General features: G+C 44.8%; 2 protein-coding genes across 2 annotated transcripts in view; one reads left to right on the top strand and one right to left on the bottom strand.

Annotated features, from left to right (window-relative positions):
- Window positions 1–240: 240 nt before the first annotated feature.
- On the top strand, window positions 241–6,275 carry csrp3 (cysteine and glycine-rich protein 3 (cardiac LIM protein)). Its single transcript, XM_079997695.1, has 6 exons — window positions 241–287; window positions 994–1,182; window positions 1,973–2,144; window positions 2,247–2,376; window positions 2,561–2,654; window positions 6,083–6,275. Exons 2-6 carry the CDS (start codon window positions 1,071–1,073, stop codon window positions 6,145–6,147), a joined length of 573 nt encoding a protein of 190 aa, XP_079853821.1. The 5' UTR covers window positions 241–287; window positions 994–1,070; the 3' UTR covers window positions 6,148–6,275.
- A 333-nt stretch (window positions 6,276–6,608) lies between these two features.
- The window catches only part of zdhhc13 (zDHHC palmitoyltransferase 13), a 13,100-nt gene continuing 2,596 nt past the window's right edge, over window positions 6,609–17,112 (bottom strand). Inside the window, exons 2-17 of the mRNA XM_079997561.1 lie at window positions 17,036–17,112; window positions 16,236–16,358; window positions 16,006–16,083; window positions 15,350–15,494; window positions 15,162–15,226; window positions 14,692–14,854; window positions 14,321–14,446; window positions 14,101–14,234; window positions 13,740–13,840; window positions 13,172–13,296; window positions 13,011–13,073; window positions 12,839–12,932; window positions 11,685–11,768; window positions 11,030–11,187; window positions 10,372–10,466; window positions 6,609–9,782 (exon numbers count right to left, since the gene is read on the bottom strand). The exon at window positions 17,036–17,112 is cut by the window's right edge and continues 141 nt beyond it. Coding sequence (XP_079853687.1) covers window positions 9,644–9,782; window positions 10,372–10,466; window positions 11,030–11,187; window positions 11,685–11,768; window positions 12,839–12,932; window positions 13,011–13,073; window positions 13,172–13,296; window positions 13,740–13,840; window positions 14,101–14,234; window positions 14,321–14,446; window positions 14,692–14,854; window positions 15,162–15,226; window positions 15,350–15,494; window positions 16,006–16,083; window positions 16,236–16,358; window positions 17,036–17,112 — 1,770 coding nt within the window. The 3' untranslated portion in view covers window positions 6,609–9,643. The remainder of the gene's footprint in view (window positions 9,783–10,371; window positions 10,467–11,029; window positions 11,188–11,684; window positions 11,769–12,838; window positions 12,933–13,010; window positions 13,074–13,171; window positions 13,297–13,739; window positions 13,841–14,100; window positions 14,235–14,320; window positions 14,447–14,691; window positions 14,855–15,161; window positions 15,227–15,349; window positions 15,495–16,005; window positions 16,084–16,235; window positions 16,359–17,035) is intronic.

The raw sequence follows: 17,112 nt of genomic DNA, 5'->3' as shown, positions 1-17,112 counted from the left end.
GGACGGTGCCCGATGACGAGTCCGGTTCCCGTCACGGCGCAGCGCTCGGGGTGCATTCCGCCGCTCGACGGCTTTGTTTCCTATTGTCCGAGTGGGAACACGACACATGGGAGGGCGGGGCTCTGTGATATCAGGTCCGGGGGACTTCACTCCATCACAAGTTATTTTAGGAGGGCAGGGTCATCCGAGCGTGGCCGGGGATGAGGATGACGAAGACGCCGGCGCTGCTCGGTATATAAGCGGCGTGGAGGAGAAGGGAGCGGCGCTGGGACAGAACCGGATCTGAGGTAAGGACCAGTTGAATTTGTATCGAGGGGATGCATTGAAGGAAGTCAACAAAAGGAGGGATTCATCTTGGAAATCTCCCCATTCAGACAGTTTTGAAAACCTTTCACATCATTTAACTTTTCTTCACTTTCCCTGTGATCTAGTCCCAAACCGTGGTTTAATGTATTATTATGGCTTTTACCATTATTGCGTATTTGATTTGAATTGTTTGGTCATTATGGTTTATTTATTTATTTTTTTTGATTGTCCAAGTCTCAGCTCTTGATTGTGAAACACTTTACCTCAGCGGTGCCATATATAGGTTTGAGATTATTATTACTGTTATAGTAAAGGAATCATTTCTCACAGACAAGCTCCTTTCTGGCGGTAAATTCTAGTCCTCGTCTGTATTTTAATTGTTACAAGTAACTTAAAAATTGGCAAAGAGAGGCTGCGGATTTGTCCAAAGAGAGATCGAAAATGTCCGACGACGGCGCACAGCGACCGCGGAGGCCGTTCGGCTCCTTAACCGTCCAGTGCCTCCGTTCCCGAAATATCGCACGGCAGCCCCGTGAGGCGGCGGATGACCTGCCAAACGAATGAAAACGCTGAGCGTCCGCCACAACCCCCGTGAAGGCTCCCGCCCCCCGCGGCTTCAGTCGAGTCGCTCGACTTGGGGCTTCGGCTTTAAAAACGCTCACACCCCCGCTAAATGTCTCCCTCCAGACGCGGCCACGTGCGTGACACCCCCGGACATCATCCGACCTTTATCGGGTCCCCCCCCCACCCCCACCGCTGCGAAGATGCCAAACTGGGGCGGCGGCGCCAAGTGCGCGGCCTGCGTGAAGACGGTGTACCATGCGGAGGAGATACAGTGCAACGGGAGGAGCTTCCACAAGACCTGCTTCATCTGCAGTAAGACACACGCGCACGCGTGCACACACAAAAACACACACAGATCTCATGGTGTGTGTGGTCATTAGCTTCCCCCCGTCTGGCCGCATGTAAACCAAACTTGAATTTGAATCCACCCGACAGGGACTAAGCATCCTCTAAGCAAACACGCACGCACGCAGCATCCAGAATGTCAAGCTCTAAATCCCTCAGAACAGCCAGAGCCCCGTGTCAGGTGACCCTGGTTGAGCGCTCACAGCTGCTGGAGACACCAGCAGCAGCAGAGCACAAACCCAAAATAGGCTCCGGCTCTTCTCAACCCCTCGGCCTCCACGTGACGACTGTCCGATGCGACGTCCTCCGTCCAGGCCTCCGCCCGCTGACCGGTGGATTGCTCCACCGGGAGGCTCCCGCTCCTCCATCCTCCTCCCCCTCCTTCCTCCTCCCGGGGGTCCCGCTCGGCCAGACCTTCGGCGGGCGGCCGTCTGGCCTCCTGGAAATAGAAACGCGAAGCCCTCGCCCGGCATCCGGCGCACGCCAGCGCTGACGGACGCAGAGCGGACGCCTGGTGCTTTATTTTTAGAGCTGTGTCCAGCTCCCCCAGAGGTGGACAATCCGGGCGTCATTCCACAGTGCATGGCTCGGGCCAAAAACACGGCAGGGCCTTTACTTCCTCAACCGGGAGTTATCCACCTCCGCCCACGGTGAACTCAAGTTGTCGCCTGCATGACGCTGAGGGGTGGAAAGGTCCCCACCCTAACACCACCACGGGGCGGTTAAGGGGACTAACTGGGTGTTTCCTCCCGCACAGTGGCCTGTAGAAAGGGACTGGACAGCACGACAGTCGCAGCTCACGAATCCGAGATCTACTGCAAATCCTGCTATGGCAAGAAGTACGGGCCAAAAGGCTACGGATACGGGCAGGGCGCGGGGGCCCTCAGCTCGGACCCCCCCGGGAAGAATCTACGCCTTCAACCTCAAGGGTAGGTGTCCTTGCTCCGCCTCCTCCATCGGGTCCCGTCTTTCCTCCTGGGCTTTCCATCCGACCGAACATCAGGTAAATTCCCGGTTCCTCGTTTCCGTAGCTCCAAACCGGGGCCCCCGACCACGAGTCCGAGCCCCGGCAAACATGCGCAGGAGTTGGGCGGTTCCGACCGATGTCCGAGGTGTTCCAAAGCGGTCTACGCAGCAGAGAGGATCATGGGAGCAGGGAAGGTGAGCGGGAATCACAAAGCCTATAAGGCCGGCCTCGCAAGGCCATCATGGGAGACACCCGACAGCTAAAAGCTCCTCTCACGTGTGTGTGTGTGTGTGTGTGTGTGTGTGTGTGTGTGTGTGTGTGTGTGTGTGTGTGTGTGTGTGTGTGTGTGTGTGTGTGTGTGTGTGTGTGTGTGTGTAGCCGTGGCATAAAACCTGTTTCCGCTGTGCCTTGTGTGGCAAGAGTTTGGAGTCCACAACTGTGACCGATAAGGACGGAGAACTGTACTGTAAAGGTACAACGCACGCGCACACACACCCACCCACACAGACATATTTATAATATATTGTTTTATGGTTTGTAAATTAAGTCTATAAATAAATAAATGCTTAATAAATCCACACAATTTCACTTCATGTTTTCAGAATATAAAACTGAATAAAATATAAACTCACAATTTTTTTTTTAATGATCACGTGTTTTTTATTTATTATACTACATCTAAAAGAAAAAAGCCACTAGGGGTGCACAAGGCATCAGTGCCGGTCCCAAGCCCGTATGAATAGAGAGGGTTGCGTCAGGAAGGGCATCCGGCGTAAAAACCATGCAAATCAAACATGATGACAACAAATCTGATTTCCATACGGGATCGGTCGAGGCCCAGGTTAACAACGACCACCACTGGTGCCGTTAACCAACAGGGTCCCAGCGGAAATTGTGCTTCTGTCGGCCAAAGAAGAGGAAGAGGGGGAAGGCGTGTCCGGAGACAGCAGGAGAGGAAGAAGGGTAGGAGAGTAGAGTTGAGAGTAGGAACGTTTTAACGTTGGCGCTATGAAGGGTAAAGAGAGAGAGCTGGCTGACATGGAAAGCAGGAAGGTAGATGTACTATGTGTACTAGAGAGCAGGTGGAAGGGGAGTAAGGCCAGGAGTATCGGAGCCGGGTACAAACTGTTCTACCGTGGAGTGGATGGCAGGAGAAATGGGGCAGGGATGGTCTTAAAGGGAGAATATGTCAAGAGTGTTTTATGAGGTGACGAGAGTGTCGGAGTGATGAGCATGAAGCTGGAAATTAATGGGGTCATAATGAATGTGTTCAGTGCATCTGCTCCCCAAGTTGGGTGTGAGATGGAAGAGAAAGAATTCTTTAGTGAGTTGGATGTAGTGGTGGAGAGCGTCCCCAAGGGAGAGAGAGTCGTTGGAGAAGATCTCAATGGGCATGTGGGCGAAGGGATCAGAGACATAGGTGATGAGGAGGTGATGGGTAGGTAGGGTGTCAAGGAGAGGAATGTGGAAGGACAGATGGTGGTGGATTTCGCCAAAAGAATGGAATTGGCTGTTGTGAATACATATTTCAAGAAGAGGGAGCAACACAGGGTGACATACAAGAGTGGAGGAAGGTGCACACAGGTGGACTCCATCTTATGCAGGAGGTGCAATCTGAAAGAGATTAGTGACTGTAACGTGGTGGTAGGGGAGTGTGTTGCTAGGCAGCATCGGATGATGGTCTGCAGGATGACTCTGGGGGCCAGGAAGAGGAAGAGAGTGAAAGAAGAGCCAGAGATAAAATGGAAGTTGAAAAAGGAGGAGTGTTGCATGCAATTCAGGGAAGAGGTAAGGCAGGTGATAGGTGGGAATGAACGGTTACCAGATGACTGGTAAACAACTGCAGAAGTGGTGAGGGAGACGCCAAGAAGGTCTTCGGTGTATCATGCAGGAAGAGGAAGGAAGACAAGGACTCTTGGTGGTGGAATGAGGAAGTACAGGAGAGCATAGAGTAAAAGAGGTTGGTGAAAATGAAATGGGATCATCAGAGAGATGAAGAAAGTCGACAGGAGTACAAGCTGATGCATCGCAAGGCGAAGAGAGAAGTGGCAAAGGAAAAGGAAAAGGCGTACGACGAGTTGTATGAGAGGTTGGACCGTGAGGAAGGAGGAAAGGACTTGTACCGATTGGCAAGACAAAGTGACCAAGCTGGGAAGGATGTACAGCAGGTTCGGGTGATGAAGGATAATGATGGGAACGTGCTGACTAGTGAGGAGAGTGTGTTGAGAAGTTGGAAGGAGGAATTTGAGGAGTTGATGAATAAATAAAATGAGGGAGAGAAGAGTAGATGATGTGGGGATAGTGGATCAAGAAGTGCAGAAAATTAGCAAGGAAGAGGTGAGAAGAGCATTAAAGAGGATGAAGAGTGGAAAGGCAGTTGGCCCAGATGACATCTCTGGGGAAGCATGGAAATGTTTAGGTGAGATGACCGTGGCGTTCCTTACGAGACGAGCAGCAGTATGGTTTCATGCCAGGAAAGAGTACTACAGATGCAATGTTTGCTTTGAGAATGCTGATGGAAAAGTACAGGGAAGGCCAGAGGGAGTTGCACTGCGTCTTTGTGGATTTAAAGAAAGCATATGATTTCCCCCTGGGATTATTAAAGTATTCCTGATTCTGATAGGCTGCCGAGAGAGGAAGTGTGGTAATGCATGAGGAAGTTGGGGTTGGCAGAGAAGTAGGTAAGAGTGGTTCAGGATATGTATGAAGGCAGTCAGACTGTAGTAAGGTGTGCAGTAGGTGTGACCAAGCCATTCAAAGTGGAGGTGGGATTGCATCAAGGATCAGCTCTGAGCCCTTTCTTTTTGCAGTGGTGATGGACAGGTTAACAGATGAAATCAGGCAGGAGTCTCTGTGGACTATGATGTTGGCGGATGACATTGTGATCTGTAGCGAGAGTAGGGAGCAGGTGGAGGAGAGCCTGGAGAAGTGGAGGCAGCATTAGAGAGAAGAGGAATGAAAGTCAGCAGGAGTAAGACACAATACATGTGCCTGAATGGGAGGGAGGGGGGTGAAAAGCTGAGAATGCAAGGAGTGGAGGTGGAGAAGGCGGATGAGTTCAAGTACTTGTTGTCGACGCAGCGGAGAGTGCGGGAGAGAGGTGGAGAGTACAGGCAGGGTGGAGTGGGTGGAGAAGAGTGTCCGGAGTGATCTGTGACAGAAGGGTTCCAGCAAGAGTGAAGAGGAAGGTGTACAGGACGGTAGTGAGAGCAGCCATGTTGTACGGTTTAGAGGCGGTGGCAGCGACAAAAAGGCAGGTGGATGAAGTGGAGGTGGCAGAGTTGAGGATGTGGAGGTTTTCATTGGGAGGGACAAGGATGGACAGGATTAAGAACGAGGACATTAGAGGGACAGCTCAGGTTGGACAGTTTGGTGGAACAGTGAGAGAGGCCAGATTGAGATGGTTTGAGATGAGAGTTACGTTGGCAGAAGGAGGCTGAGGATGGAGCTGCCAGGCAGGAGGAAAAGAGGAAGCCAAAGAGAAGCTTTATGGAGGTGCTGAGGGAGGGCATGCAGGCGGTTGGTGTAAGGGAGGAAGATGCGCAGGACTTAAGGTGTTGGAGGCAGATGATCCACTGTGGCCACCCCTAACGGGAGCAGCCCAAAGAAGAAGAATACTACATCTAAAAAAAGATGTATTTATTTTTTGTTAATCTTTTTTTTTTTTTTTTTTTTTTTTTTTTTTTAAATCAGAAAATTCACTAATGCAGTATGTTATTAAAACAATTCTTGGATGGTTGATGTCTAACCCCAACCCCCCAGGGGAAGACGACCTGGCCAGTTCATCTGAGTTAGACGCCTGAAGTAGAGAAACTTCAAATCAGTAAATATTTTGGACAACAAGGTGCAGAGGGAGGCAAAGTGGAATATTTTCGCATGGTTCTCTCTTTGTTTTTGCAGTTTGTTACGCCAAGAACTTCGGCCCAAAGGGATTCGGTTTGGGGAACATCGCCATGACGGAGTAGACCGTGAAGGTTTCACAGAGCGGTGCTTCACGTGGAACACGGCGTGTGTCTTGTTTTTTTTTTAAACTGCAATGTTATAATCTGGCAGAACAACCTTGTGCATTTGTGAATAAAATGTTGTAAAATCCCTTTGGGTTTGTCATCATTGCAACATTTTACAAAACATCACCTGTCTGCCTGCTAGGTGATTTATTCATTACTCCAACTCTGATCGAGACCTTTTTAAAACTTGATTACTCTTGCTTTGTTCCGTTTGAATGAATAATTAATAAACTGTTATTTGCGCTCATAAATAATCTTGTCTGGTAATTGGAATAAACAAGGCAAGTACAATCAACAACGCACAGCGTGTTCATCATTCCCAAACAATTACGCCTTGAACAACGAAGCGCAACAGAGTTTTTTAATCAACACTTAATTAAGTTGTGACTGGGAACTTTTAAATTAGACGTGTTGGAAAAAAACGGCATATCAGCGCAAGATAGCTCTATTTTTAATAACCTTGACAAGCAAACAATGGAAAAAAAAAAACCATGTAAATTATGTCTGTAGAATAAATTGTCATTTGTTATTATTGAATCAATGACTTCATCGATGCAGCGCTATTGAATAATTCCAATTTAGATCAATTGTTTTCCACGTTCAAATAATGAATGTGTGCGAACACAAAGACAATTGTTATTGGTGTCCCATCATGAGAAGAGCACTTTATAACAAGTTAATTAAAAGGAAAAAAAAAAAGCAGAAGTGTGACCTGATGGTTGGTCAACACTTCCCTTGGTCTAAACAGTTAACTGAAGAAATGCATTCGTCCTTTGTTACTCCAGAAAATCCTGCAAAATTCAAGCGAACAGAATAACACTTTATTCACTCTTTGCAATAATAAATCTGTTAAGTATTGTAGACATTTAGAGTAACATCTGTTCACATATCTTACACTATTACATCGTAAATTAGTGCCGAATGAGTTAGTGATGAATGAGTTATCATTATACAAGTATTTGTCTCACAAGTATATAATTACTGCAAAATGTAAAGAAATCTGTGTCCAACAATCAAATTCTAAATACGGTATTTCCTCAAATATAAAGAGGTAGTCAAATAAAACGCAGGTCTCTAATAAATGCCAGGGGCGTGGTGTACACGAACAAATACAAACCTGACTCAAATACAGACTCAAACACAGGGGAACAACTGATTGAAGCTGCAGCGCTGTTCCGGTGCGGAGCTCAGCCCCCAAACAAAGCAAATAAAAAGTGTCTTTTTATTGTAGATGTATTTAATTTACTCCGTTTCCAAATGCTGCGTAGCAGAGCGCTTCTTCGGGTAAATGCCCCGCCCTGAGCGATCTCGCTCTCCGAGTTGGAAGTGGTGCGTTCAAGACGCGCTCTGAAAACTTCCACCACGAGTGTGACTTTAAGGGCAGCTACTCGCTCTCTTTTTTCATGTGTTAAATGTGTTTTCATGGCATGGCGTCCAGACAGAAGTTTGATTTTAAATGTTATACTAAAATATGATCAAATATGCTTATAAAACAGAGTGGATTAGAATTAAAAGCCTGCCTACAATAAAGGCCTGGTACCCTCTGCAGTTGAGGTAAATAAAGGCTCCGGTCACTATTTGAGGAAATACGGTAAATTAAAAGTTGTGTTCTACTGACAAAACACATAATTCAAAGAAAATTACGATATATTTGATGAATTCTGAAACATGTTCAAACTGGATTCACTACTCAGTTACAATATTTATAATATAGGATAATTCATTGATTCCTATCAGATTCATCATTAGCCAATAGTGTAAGAGTCATGAACAGATGTTACATCAAGTGAATTCAGATTTTCAAATGCAAAACACTCTTTATTCCCCAAAACAGTTTGTTTTGAACAGAAATAAGTGAAAATGAAAGCAAAGTGGGGGAAAAACAAAATCTTTCATTCATTTTTATTCCAGTGCAACGACCTGACGGCACAAAACTGTGTGGAGAACGAGCTCAAGCAAAAAAAAGGAACGTGTGTGGAAATAAAGTGAATTAAGGAGGTGCTCATTCTCCAGCCAGGACGATTAAGGCTGCTGAAAGAGTCGTCCGTTCATAGTGGTTGGATTAAAAAAGGAACTGGTTTTGTGCAAATCACAGGAATATTTAATCAAAAAACATAGAGGCCTGCGTTAAGACCGCATGCACCGAGGGTCCACGCAGAGTTTAAAGTAAAATTTAAAAAAAGACAGGCACAACATATGTGTACCAGTCCTATACCACTATAGAAGTGTGTCATAGTGGTCATTGTTTACCAAACGCATGCCGCTTACAAAAGTCATAAAACATACACTTTAAAAGATTGTTTCTTTCTTTCGGAAATAGTGATAAAAAAATAGGCCGAAATATTCCCATATATATAAGTATAGATATATAAAAAACAAAGCAAATCTTCATATACAAGCCATGTCGTTAAAGGCCGACTCTCCTTCCACTTATTTCCTCAAGTATAAGGCAGCAGCAGTATGTACAACAAGTGAGTGGAAAACAAAAAATTTGGGGAAAAGGAAACCAAGAGGTTGAGCTGTCGTCAAGAGGAGGAGTCTAGTCCTCGTTGGCCGGGCAGCAAAACACTTTCATGATCGTTAAAAGGATAGCTCTGCAGGCTTTCAGCCCAGGCGTGATTAAAATGTTGACTCCATCATTAATAAGCGTTGACAGCACCTCACCGTGCCGTTAGCACCCAGGAACAACAGCTGCAGCGTCGCACTGAGTGAACAGTTGCAATGGGGCAAACATTTTAACCTTAAAAAAAAAAAAAAAAAAAAAAAAAAAAAAAGGACATCATCCCCTTTTTGAAAACAAAGCTCACAACCTTCAGACACTTTATCAGTGTCTTGACTCTTTTGCACGTCTGCAAATTACCTCTTTAGTCTCCATCCACTCTCACCTAGGAGACTAGAAACAGGAAGGTGTGTTGCTTGCTACTGGCAACCTGCTGAAGCGACGTTAAGACTTTGGATGTCAAACTATAAAAAGCCACTCTAAATAAAATGTGATAAGTGTTCTTCATGCAGCGAGGTTTTGCTCGGAGCAATTAGAAACGATGGGAAGCAACATTTCCATAAGGCCTGGGTTGAAAAACATGAACCTGTCCTTTAATACCAAGTAAGTATTTTATCTCTTCGGCATCAGTGAGACAAAGACGAAACTAACTGTTTGTACAGTAATGGTAGGCTGTCATTTTAATGACCTTGAACACAGTTTCCGTGTGTATTCTACGGCATTGTTTTGGAATTGAGATGAAGTCTTTAGGAAAAGGGAAACGAGTCAGTCCCTCCACCTCGCTCTAAACCTCCTCCCTTTATAGTGGCCTCTCTTCGTAAGAACAAATTGCTTAAAAACATGTATATTATTTATATCTATGTATAAATAAATAAGCCATGTGCCTTTTGGTCCAGCACTGATGGGACTTCAGGTCCCTGACCGTGTTCAGGGCATGTGGTGGTGGGGGTGGGGTCAGACCGTGTCCAGGGTCCTGAACGTGGGCGGCTCGTGGCCCAGAGGAACCTGCTGGGTCCAGTCGATCAGCGTGGGCTTGAAGAGGCCGCAGCATCGCAGATGGAAGAACGACACCAGATTCCTCATCACGCCCAGGCTACAGAGGAAGTATCACAAAACATGACCATATTTAAACTTTCCTTTGACACTTTGGGCTTGATATTTACACACAAGAAATATCTGAGGACCAATTATAAGTAATGCGGACATTCGGATCTTTGACTATAACAGCTAAAAGTCTATGGAGGGTAGAACGTTGTATTAATTCACTGTTGTGCTCCTTAAAAGACAATATTTAACTACGTTGCAATATTACAACAACTGAAATCTCGACAATACGTCGTCTCATATCCCAACATCGATATGTTATCAGAATGCAGTAAATACTCACGCTCCTTGATACACCTTATAGGAGAATGTACTCACACAATCATCTCAACTCAGCATCAGGTATTTGTTTAACTGCTATAACGCTTAAAGTCATTGGAACATGAGACACGGGAAATGTTGGGTTTCAATGTTGCTTTTAAAAAATATCCACACCCCTTCACCACATTCATTTTAGATATCAAGTGCACATGTTGATGCAACTTTCCTCTAATTACCACACAATACAGCATATATCACATAAAACTGTGTTTTATCAAACATATAGTGTGAAACGCCATGGGAGGAGTGGGGCTCACTTGTAGGGGTTCTGTCGGAGGGAGGACTGCGGCAGCTTCCTCTGGTGGTGCATCAGAATGTTCCTCTCGCTGGTGGTAAGTCCCAGGAAAGCGATCTGCGTTTCAAAAGGAGATCAAACCGCATCCCATCTCTTTGTGCTCGGCAAAATGCTAAAATTAGCAGAGCGTTTACAGGCATCAGCAAATTCTATTTGGCACTTCGGTTCACTTTTTAATGTGGTTAAGAGCTGAATATAATACAAATGTTGCACGTTAACCGAATATTTCAAACTCTATTTCAAATTTTTAAATACTAGTTTCCTTTGAGCCTAAAATACGCTCATACTTTGTATATTTCTTGCCTTCTGTTCTAAGGACTGGCCTATTGGAAATATTTTTCTTTAATTTTTATAAGGAGCTGACAATTGAATAGGCATAAAAACTACATTTCGGATCATGCAGATTGTGATTACGATTCACAAAAAATGTATTGGTAATCATGGTAATCGACAAGGATGTGGAGCTAATGAATCACTAATAAGCAATCCTAAATCAAAAGTTTTATAGATGCAGTCCATCATAAAAAAACAACAAAAAAAAACCTGAAAGTAACGTAACTGTTTAAGAATTGTAGTGGAGTAAAATGTTAACTTTACATAACTGATAAAACTTCACTGACCTGGTAGAGCTGCAGCAGCAGGATGACTGAGGACCAGCAGGTGTGGTAGAAGGCCAGGCAGAAGATGCTCAGCACCCACGGGGAGCAGCCCACCAGGACGGCAATGGAGCCCCACAGCCCCTGCTCCTGGAACTGCAGCATGCAGTGCCTGGACCAGTCTGAACAGCAGGGAGCACACTTCAGTGTGGATTACCAATAAACAAAACACTGCGACGTACGAGAGACGTGTGCCATGTCTGAAATCATATACTGCAGATGTGTACTAATGTTTTGGCCTCCTGTAGTATGTGTATTCAGCCATCCCTAAACACTGTCTAGTCTGGAAGATAAACAGTCCTCTCATAATAAAAAAAGCCTGGCATCCATTCCAAGATTGAAGATCAAGTTTCAAGGAAATATTCTGGACTTCATAGACTGTTATAGCTGTTCTAATCAAACCTGCCTGGTCATAATGATTATTTCTCATAAATATCTTATAAAAGCACCAAAAGTCATCACCAAAATGCCGTAATGTCGATATCAAGCTATTTGGTCAAAACATATGAATGATATTTGATTTTGTAAAACTCGAATATCATTAATACCAGCCCTACATCATCCTGGTACTTTTTGCATTCTACACTTTAAGATAATAACCTTTCGCATTGGTACTTACATATGAGGCAACCGTAGAATATCCAAGCTCCCATGAATATGAGCGACGCCAGGAAGAGAACAAAGAAGTGATGGTTCCGTGCGCCTGAGACGACAGAGGAACAATTATTTTGAAATTGTAATTAATTATACGTTAATTAATACATCTATTGATCTATCTATCTATCAACTGGAAAATCTATATAAAAAAGGTCTGGGAATTGCCCGAGAGAGAAAGTATTCTAGTTTTCCCATTACACATGCTGTTATTTAGTTTCATTCGATAAAAATAAAACATAAAAATACATCGACTATAAAAAACAGTCTATTTGTTTTTTTTAACCTGTGCTGTCAGCATGCTGGACATATAACACAGAGTATTTGTGTGCCATTGCATCCAGGACAGAGTTAGTCTGCAAGTGTAGTTCAAGTTCTCAACCTGCAATGCAACTCTTTATTAATTCTTAAATCATCAAGAACTGCTGCAATAACTGTCCTGTGGATGGCCTGTAGAATGACAAGAGCACAGTTTTTAGTTATTTTGTTTTCATGGTAGAGTCTAAACCTTTAATGCCGGATCACGGAGAACCGACTAACAGGATAAAACAAATAGAAGCTAACAAAACGCACAGGGACATGGACGCGAACACGGCTCTCCGTGCGCCCAGATGATGGAGAGCAACACAGAGAGCTGTGCCCCGTTCCTCCCAATAAAACAGCTAAAATCTGTGTGGGGACGGGACATGACTCGTAGATCCTGCGCATAACTATTTTCTGTACATAACGCATGGAGAGGGGGTGATCGGGGAGAGAGTCACGGAAAAAGTGTACCCATTACACACGGCTTCGTTCGATAAGCAGACATAAAATAAAATAACCTTCATCAGGAACAACACACTGTTTTAGCACACCGGTCGCAAGAGACCCATCGCTAGTGTGCGCTAGTGATCGTTAGCGAGCACTCGTCGGTGCTGTCAGAGCTGCAACAATATGAACATCCACCTGCTTCCTCGCTGTTGCGGACACGTCCACATACTGTACTTCGATACTGTTAAATATCGCATATGGCGGCAAATATCATGACATTCAACATTATCGAATATCGGTCCAAGCCTAATTCACAGACCCCAGTTTGGGAACCCCTGGGTTAGAGACCAGGGTCAGACTGCGTCTCACCGATGCAGCTGTTTGTCCAGATGGAGTGGTGGTCCTGCTTCGCCACACAGGCGTCGCAGGTGAAACAGTGATGCGCTCTCATGGGTTTCTTTATCTGCGAAACAAAGAAGATTGAATACAAAATATTTTGTGAATGAGGGCGGTGAGAACTGTCGGATCGCGCTTCTCTCACCATACAAGAAGTGCAGAAGATCCTCTGGTCCAGACAACCGGCCTCAGCCAACATCAAGACGTTCTGCCGCCGCGAGGAAAAGAAAAAAGAAAAATGTCAGTTTTGTTTAAAAAGAAAAAGAAAACACTGGATGTTTATAACACCAAAGTAATCCATACTACCATTTTGTTTTCTTCCTCCGTGGACTTGATGAAGCCGGGGTCCGTCCTGCAGGTGCGGAGGTAGTAGTAGAGCAGGACGGTGGCGTTGATGGTGAACAGAACCTGAACGGTGGCGCTAGGACCATGTGGTTCAGGCTGAGGGAACAAACCTCTCACTCAGCCAACGGCATGAAGTCACAATTGTGAAAATCTAGATTTTATTTTTTTCCTTTTAATAGGAAGGCCTCCCTTGGAAGACTACCTGGGGAGAGCCCCCCTTCCGAAAAAGTTGCATATACACGATCTTTCAATTATAAACATGTAATTTGTAGTCATGTAGCTTAAAATACAATTTAATGTCGGTTAAATTACATGTGTCTGTGTCTTTAATGTACAATACACAGTTTGTCTTCCATTTGTCTAGCCTTCCATAACACAGAGGCATGTATAAAAACTTTGTTTTACAAAATAGTTAAAACTACATGATATTCAAAAAGAAAATTATTTTTGGAATTGGGTTTTGAAACTCCCTGGCCTTCAAGAAAGTGTGACCCAGGGTAAGGCCATGGACGGCTGCTGTGAAGGATATCTGGCAGAAACCACAGGAACCAGGTGACCAACATCCAGAAGACTGAGGCCATGAGCGCTGTCGCTGGAACTAGAGAGCGGAAGGCTGGACTGGGCAAGTTCCTGTTTAGACACATATTCAGTAATAATTAGGATCCACACTTAGAGGTTTACAGTTAAGGTTAACAAAATACTTGAATGATAAATGTGGCATTCACGCAAAGAAACAACAAAACATCTCCGTAGATCTTTATGGTTAAACACCTTCAAGCATTAATACATTTTTATTGACTACATGCAACATTGGCAACATGTTTGATCAAATCCTACTGATAAGCAGATAACGGTTTGGTGTAAAGGGCGTGGTCCCTGTGCTTTCTCACCTCGAGACCAGATTGACGACGCAGACGACGCAGGTGAGCAGGATCCCTTTGAGCAACCACGACTCTGTGTCCATGTCGGCGATGCCGCCCAAACTCCCAAACAGAGCCACGCAGAATATAAACTGCAACAACACCTTGAAGGACACGGAGAGGCGGACGTTAAAACGCTGGACGTTTCTTTGCATACATACATAACTATACTTCCGTGTCGCGTCCCCACCTTGTACTTGGTGATGATCCGCAGGCAGCGGGAGTTGGAGCGGATCCTCTCCTGCTTGATGTGGTTCAGCATGTGGATGAGCAGCGGGCTGTGGACCTGGTGGGCCAGGTCGATGGGAGTGTGACCCTGAGGACGAGCACCAAAGACACAGCCAGAAGGGACATCACCATGAAGATGGGAGACGGCACCGTTAGTCACGATGGATCATTTGCATTCTATTAATTCCACGTTGGTTTAAATGTCCCCTTCATTTTCGACGGAGACGTACGATTGTGGAATGTAACGATTTCAGCATAAGGTGGCGGTCAGCTCAAATGATTGTCAAATGTGATTTTTTGATAAACTGTTACAATCCAAAGGTGGGGATTTACATTGATGTTCTCGGCGTCGACGCTGGCGCCAACCTCCAGCAGGATGTGAGCTGCGTCTACGTTGCCCGCCAGGACGGCGCAGTGCAACGGTGTGTTCCTGTTCACTTTGTCCACGGCGCTGACGGAAGCGTTGTTCTTGATCAGGAAGTTTGTGGGCTCCGGCCTGAGGAATCAAACAGGTAATCTGGGTGATTTTACAACTCCCCCAGCAATACTAATGTGGAACTGTGTGTTTACATGCACACATTCTAAAGAATACAGTGAAAAAACGGAAGAAGATAATAGTATGAATGTGGCATCAGCGATATTTTAATTCCTTCAACCAGCCGAGTTCACACAATCATTCAGTCAGTTGATATGATTACACATATCATGTGACATATCATTGTAATAATCAGCTCTTTCATTTGGGTGAGCATGGACATCGGTATCAGCAAGTATGAGAGTTAGAGGAGAGCCAACAGATTTACCCGATAATCTTCTGGGCAGCCAACATCAGCGACGTCTGTCCGTTGCAATCGGGGCTGTCGACTTCCTGGAAGCAAAGAGGCAAATGTGAGAGCGATCTAATTTGCCTAAAACCAACATCACCAAAACACCAAAAAGACCAACATCCTCAACGTGCCGCAGAGAGTGTGGTAGGACGTGGTGAGCCCACCTGACCCTTGGCCATGAGGTACGCGGCAATGGCCATGTGCTGGAAGAGGATGGCGAGGTGCAGGCTGTGGTATCCCTCTCCGTCGGCCAGGGAGGGATCGGCTCCGGAGCGCAGCAGCTGGATCACCATGGAGAGGTGGCCTTGCCTGCGCACGAAGAAAAACTGAGTTCACTTAGAAACAACCAAACAAGTCATTGCTGTGACCAACATGCCTTTCTCCAGGTGTGTGTCTCATTTACAAAACACGAGCAGAATCCATTTGTGTACGACACTAGTACAGAACATAAAAGATGTTAGAGAGTTTGTGTTTATTTCTTTCCACACTGTGGTTTTCTTTCTCCGTTACACTCGTGCTTAGGTCACTATATAACTGTGGTGGCACAACCTGTGACTCACACCGCCCACCAATGGATGAAGAAGTTACAATTTATTCAAAATGAAGTGATAAAATCTATATTTTATTTTAAAAAGCACTGCTGTGTTTTAATTGAATAAAATCATATCTTTCAGTGTACCCAATTCAGGATTTGAATTTTTCACACAAAAATACAACCATACCAAAATATTGATAAATTAAACCCAGTGTTACAAGTGATGAAAAACATGAAAACGTGGGCCACAGTCGAAAGACTCGTGACCAATCATCTCCTTCTCACCTGATGGCCCAGTGAAGAGGAGTGGAGTTGAGGTCTCCACCAAGCTGGTCCACAACAGCCCCCTTCGACATGTAATATCTGAGAGAAAAACCATCAGGTGAAGGGGGAATTGACTTTCATCTAAATTGTATTTTCAGTCTCTAGGATCCCTTTCTCTGTGTTTTCTGTCTGATCATCATAACAATACACCCGACAATTAGATATTGAACGATTTATCCAACAGGTCTTACTTGACCAGCTCGGAGCGGTTGTTGATGGCCGCCCAATGCAGCAGGGAGACATTCTCCTTGTCTGGCTGCCTCACGTTGTACCCGGCATCTACCAGCTCCTTACACCGCTCCAAGATCCCAAACCTCAAAAACACGAAGAAATAAGAGCTTAGAATACATAAAAATTACCTGCCTTCAATTTTTAAGTTTGTAGTACTTGTTCCTGTTAGCAATGTAACATAATACAACATAATGCACCTTATACATATTCTCACATCAGATCATTAGATCAAAGATATTACCATAATTAAGATCAAGAAGTAAGATTAAGAGCCTTTAAGATAAAAAGCAGATGCAAGAGAATGCATCACAGCATCCCCAAATAAAGGAGAAGAGCAGCACTAGGGCTTGACCACTTGATGCAAAGTAGTTTAGAATACAAACATTGGAAAAAATAAACCCATTACGTACTGGATAGAGAAGGTGTGAATTAAAGCGATAAGAGGCTCACAAGATTATTATCTGGCGAAAATCTGCTTTGTTTTTTTCCCCAACTGATTTAAAAAAGGTCACCAAATAGCATTCAAATTCAGATTACAGATGTATCTACACAGCATAGTGCACAGTAGCAAAGTAGACTCCTGTGATTTATAAATATAAAAAATAAAAACTCAACATAGCAAAAACATGCTTCAAATGACATGGAACAATACATAAAAACAAAGAATTTAAGTTGCAGTCAAGCCTCCATGCCACCATGTGTTTTGGTCTCAGAACTATGTAAAGTAGTTCGACCAGTTGACGGAGACGGCCGTCCTTACTGTGTGGCCTTCACGATGTCCCAGCTGCTGCTGTCGTCCATGTGCGTCCGCTGCCTCGACGGCTGAATGGGGTTCAC

This window comes from Zeus faber (assembly GCF_960531495.2).
Source record: "Zeus faber genome assembly, chromosome: 3".
Taxonomy (NCBI): Eukaryota; Metazoa; Chordata; class Actinopteri; order Zeiformes; family Zeidae; genus Zeus; species Zeus faber.
The sequence above is the reverse complement of the archived record's forward strand: the minus strand, read 5'-3'. Positions and strand labels throughout refer to the sequence as shown.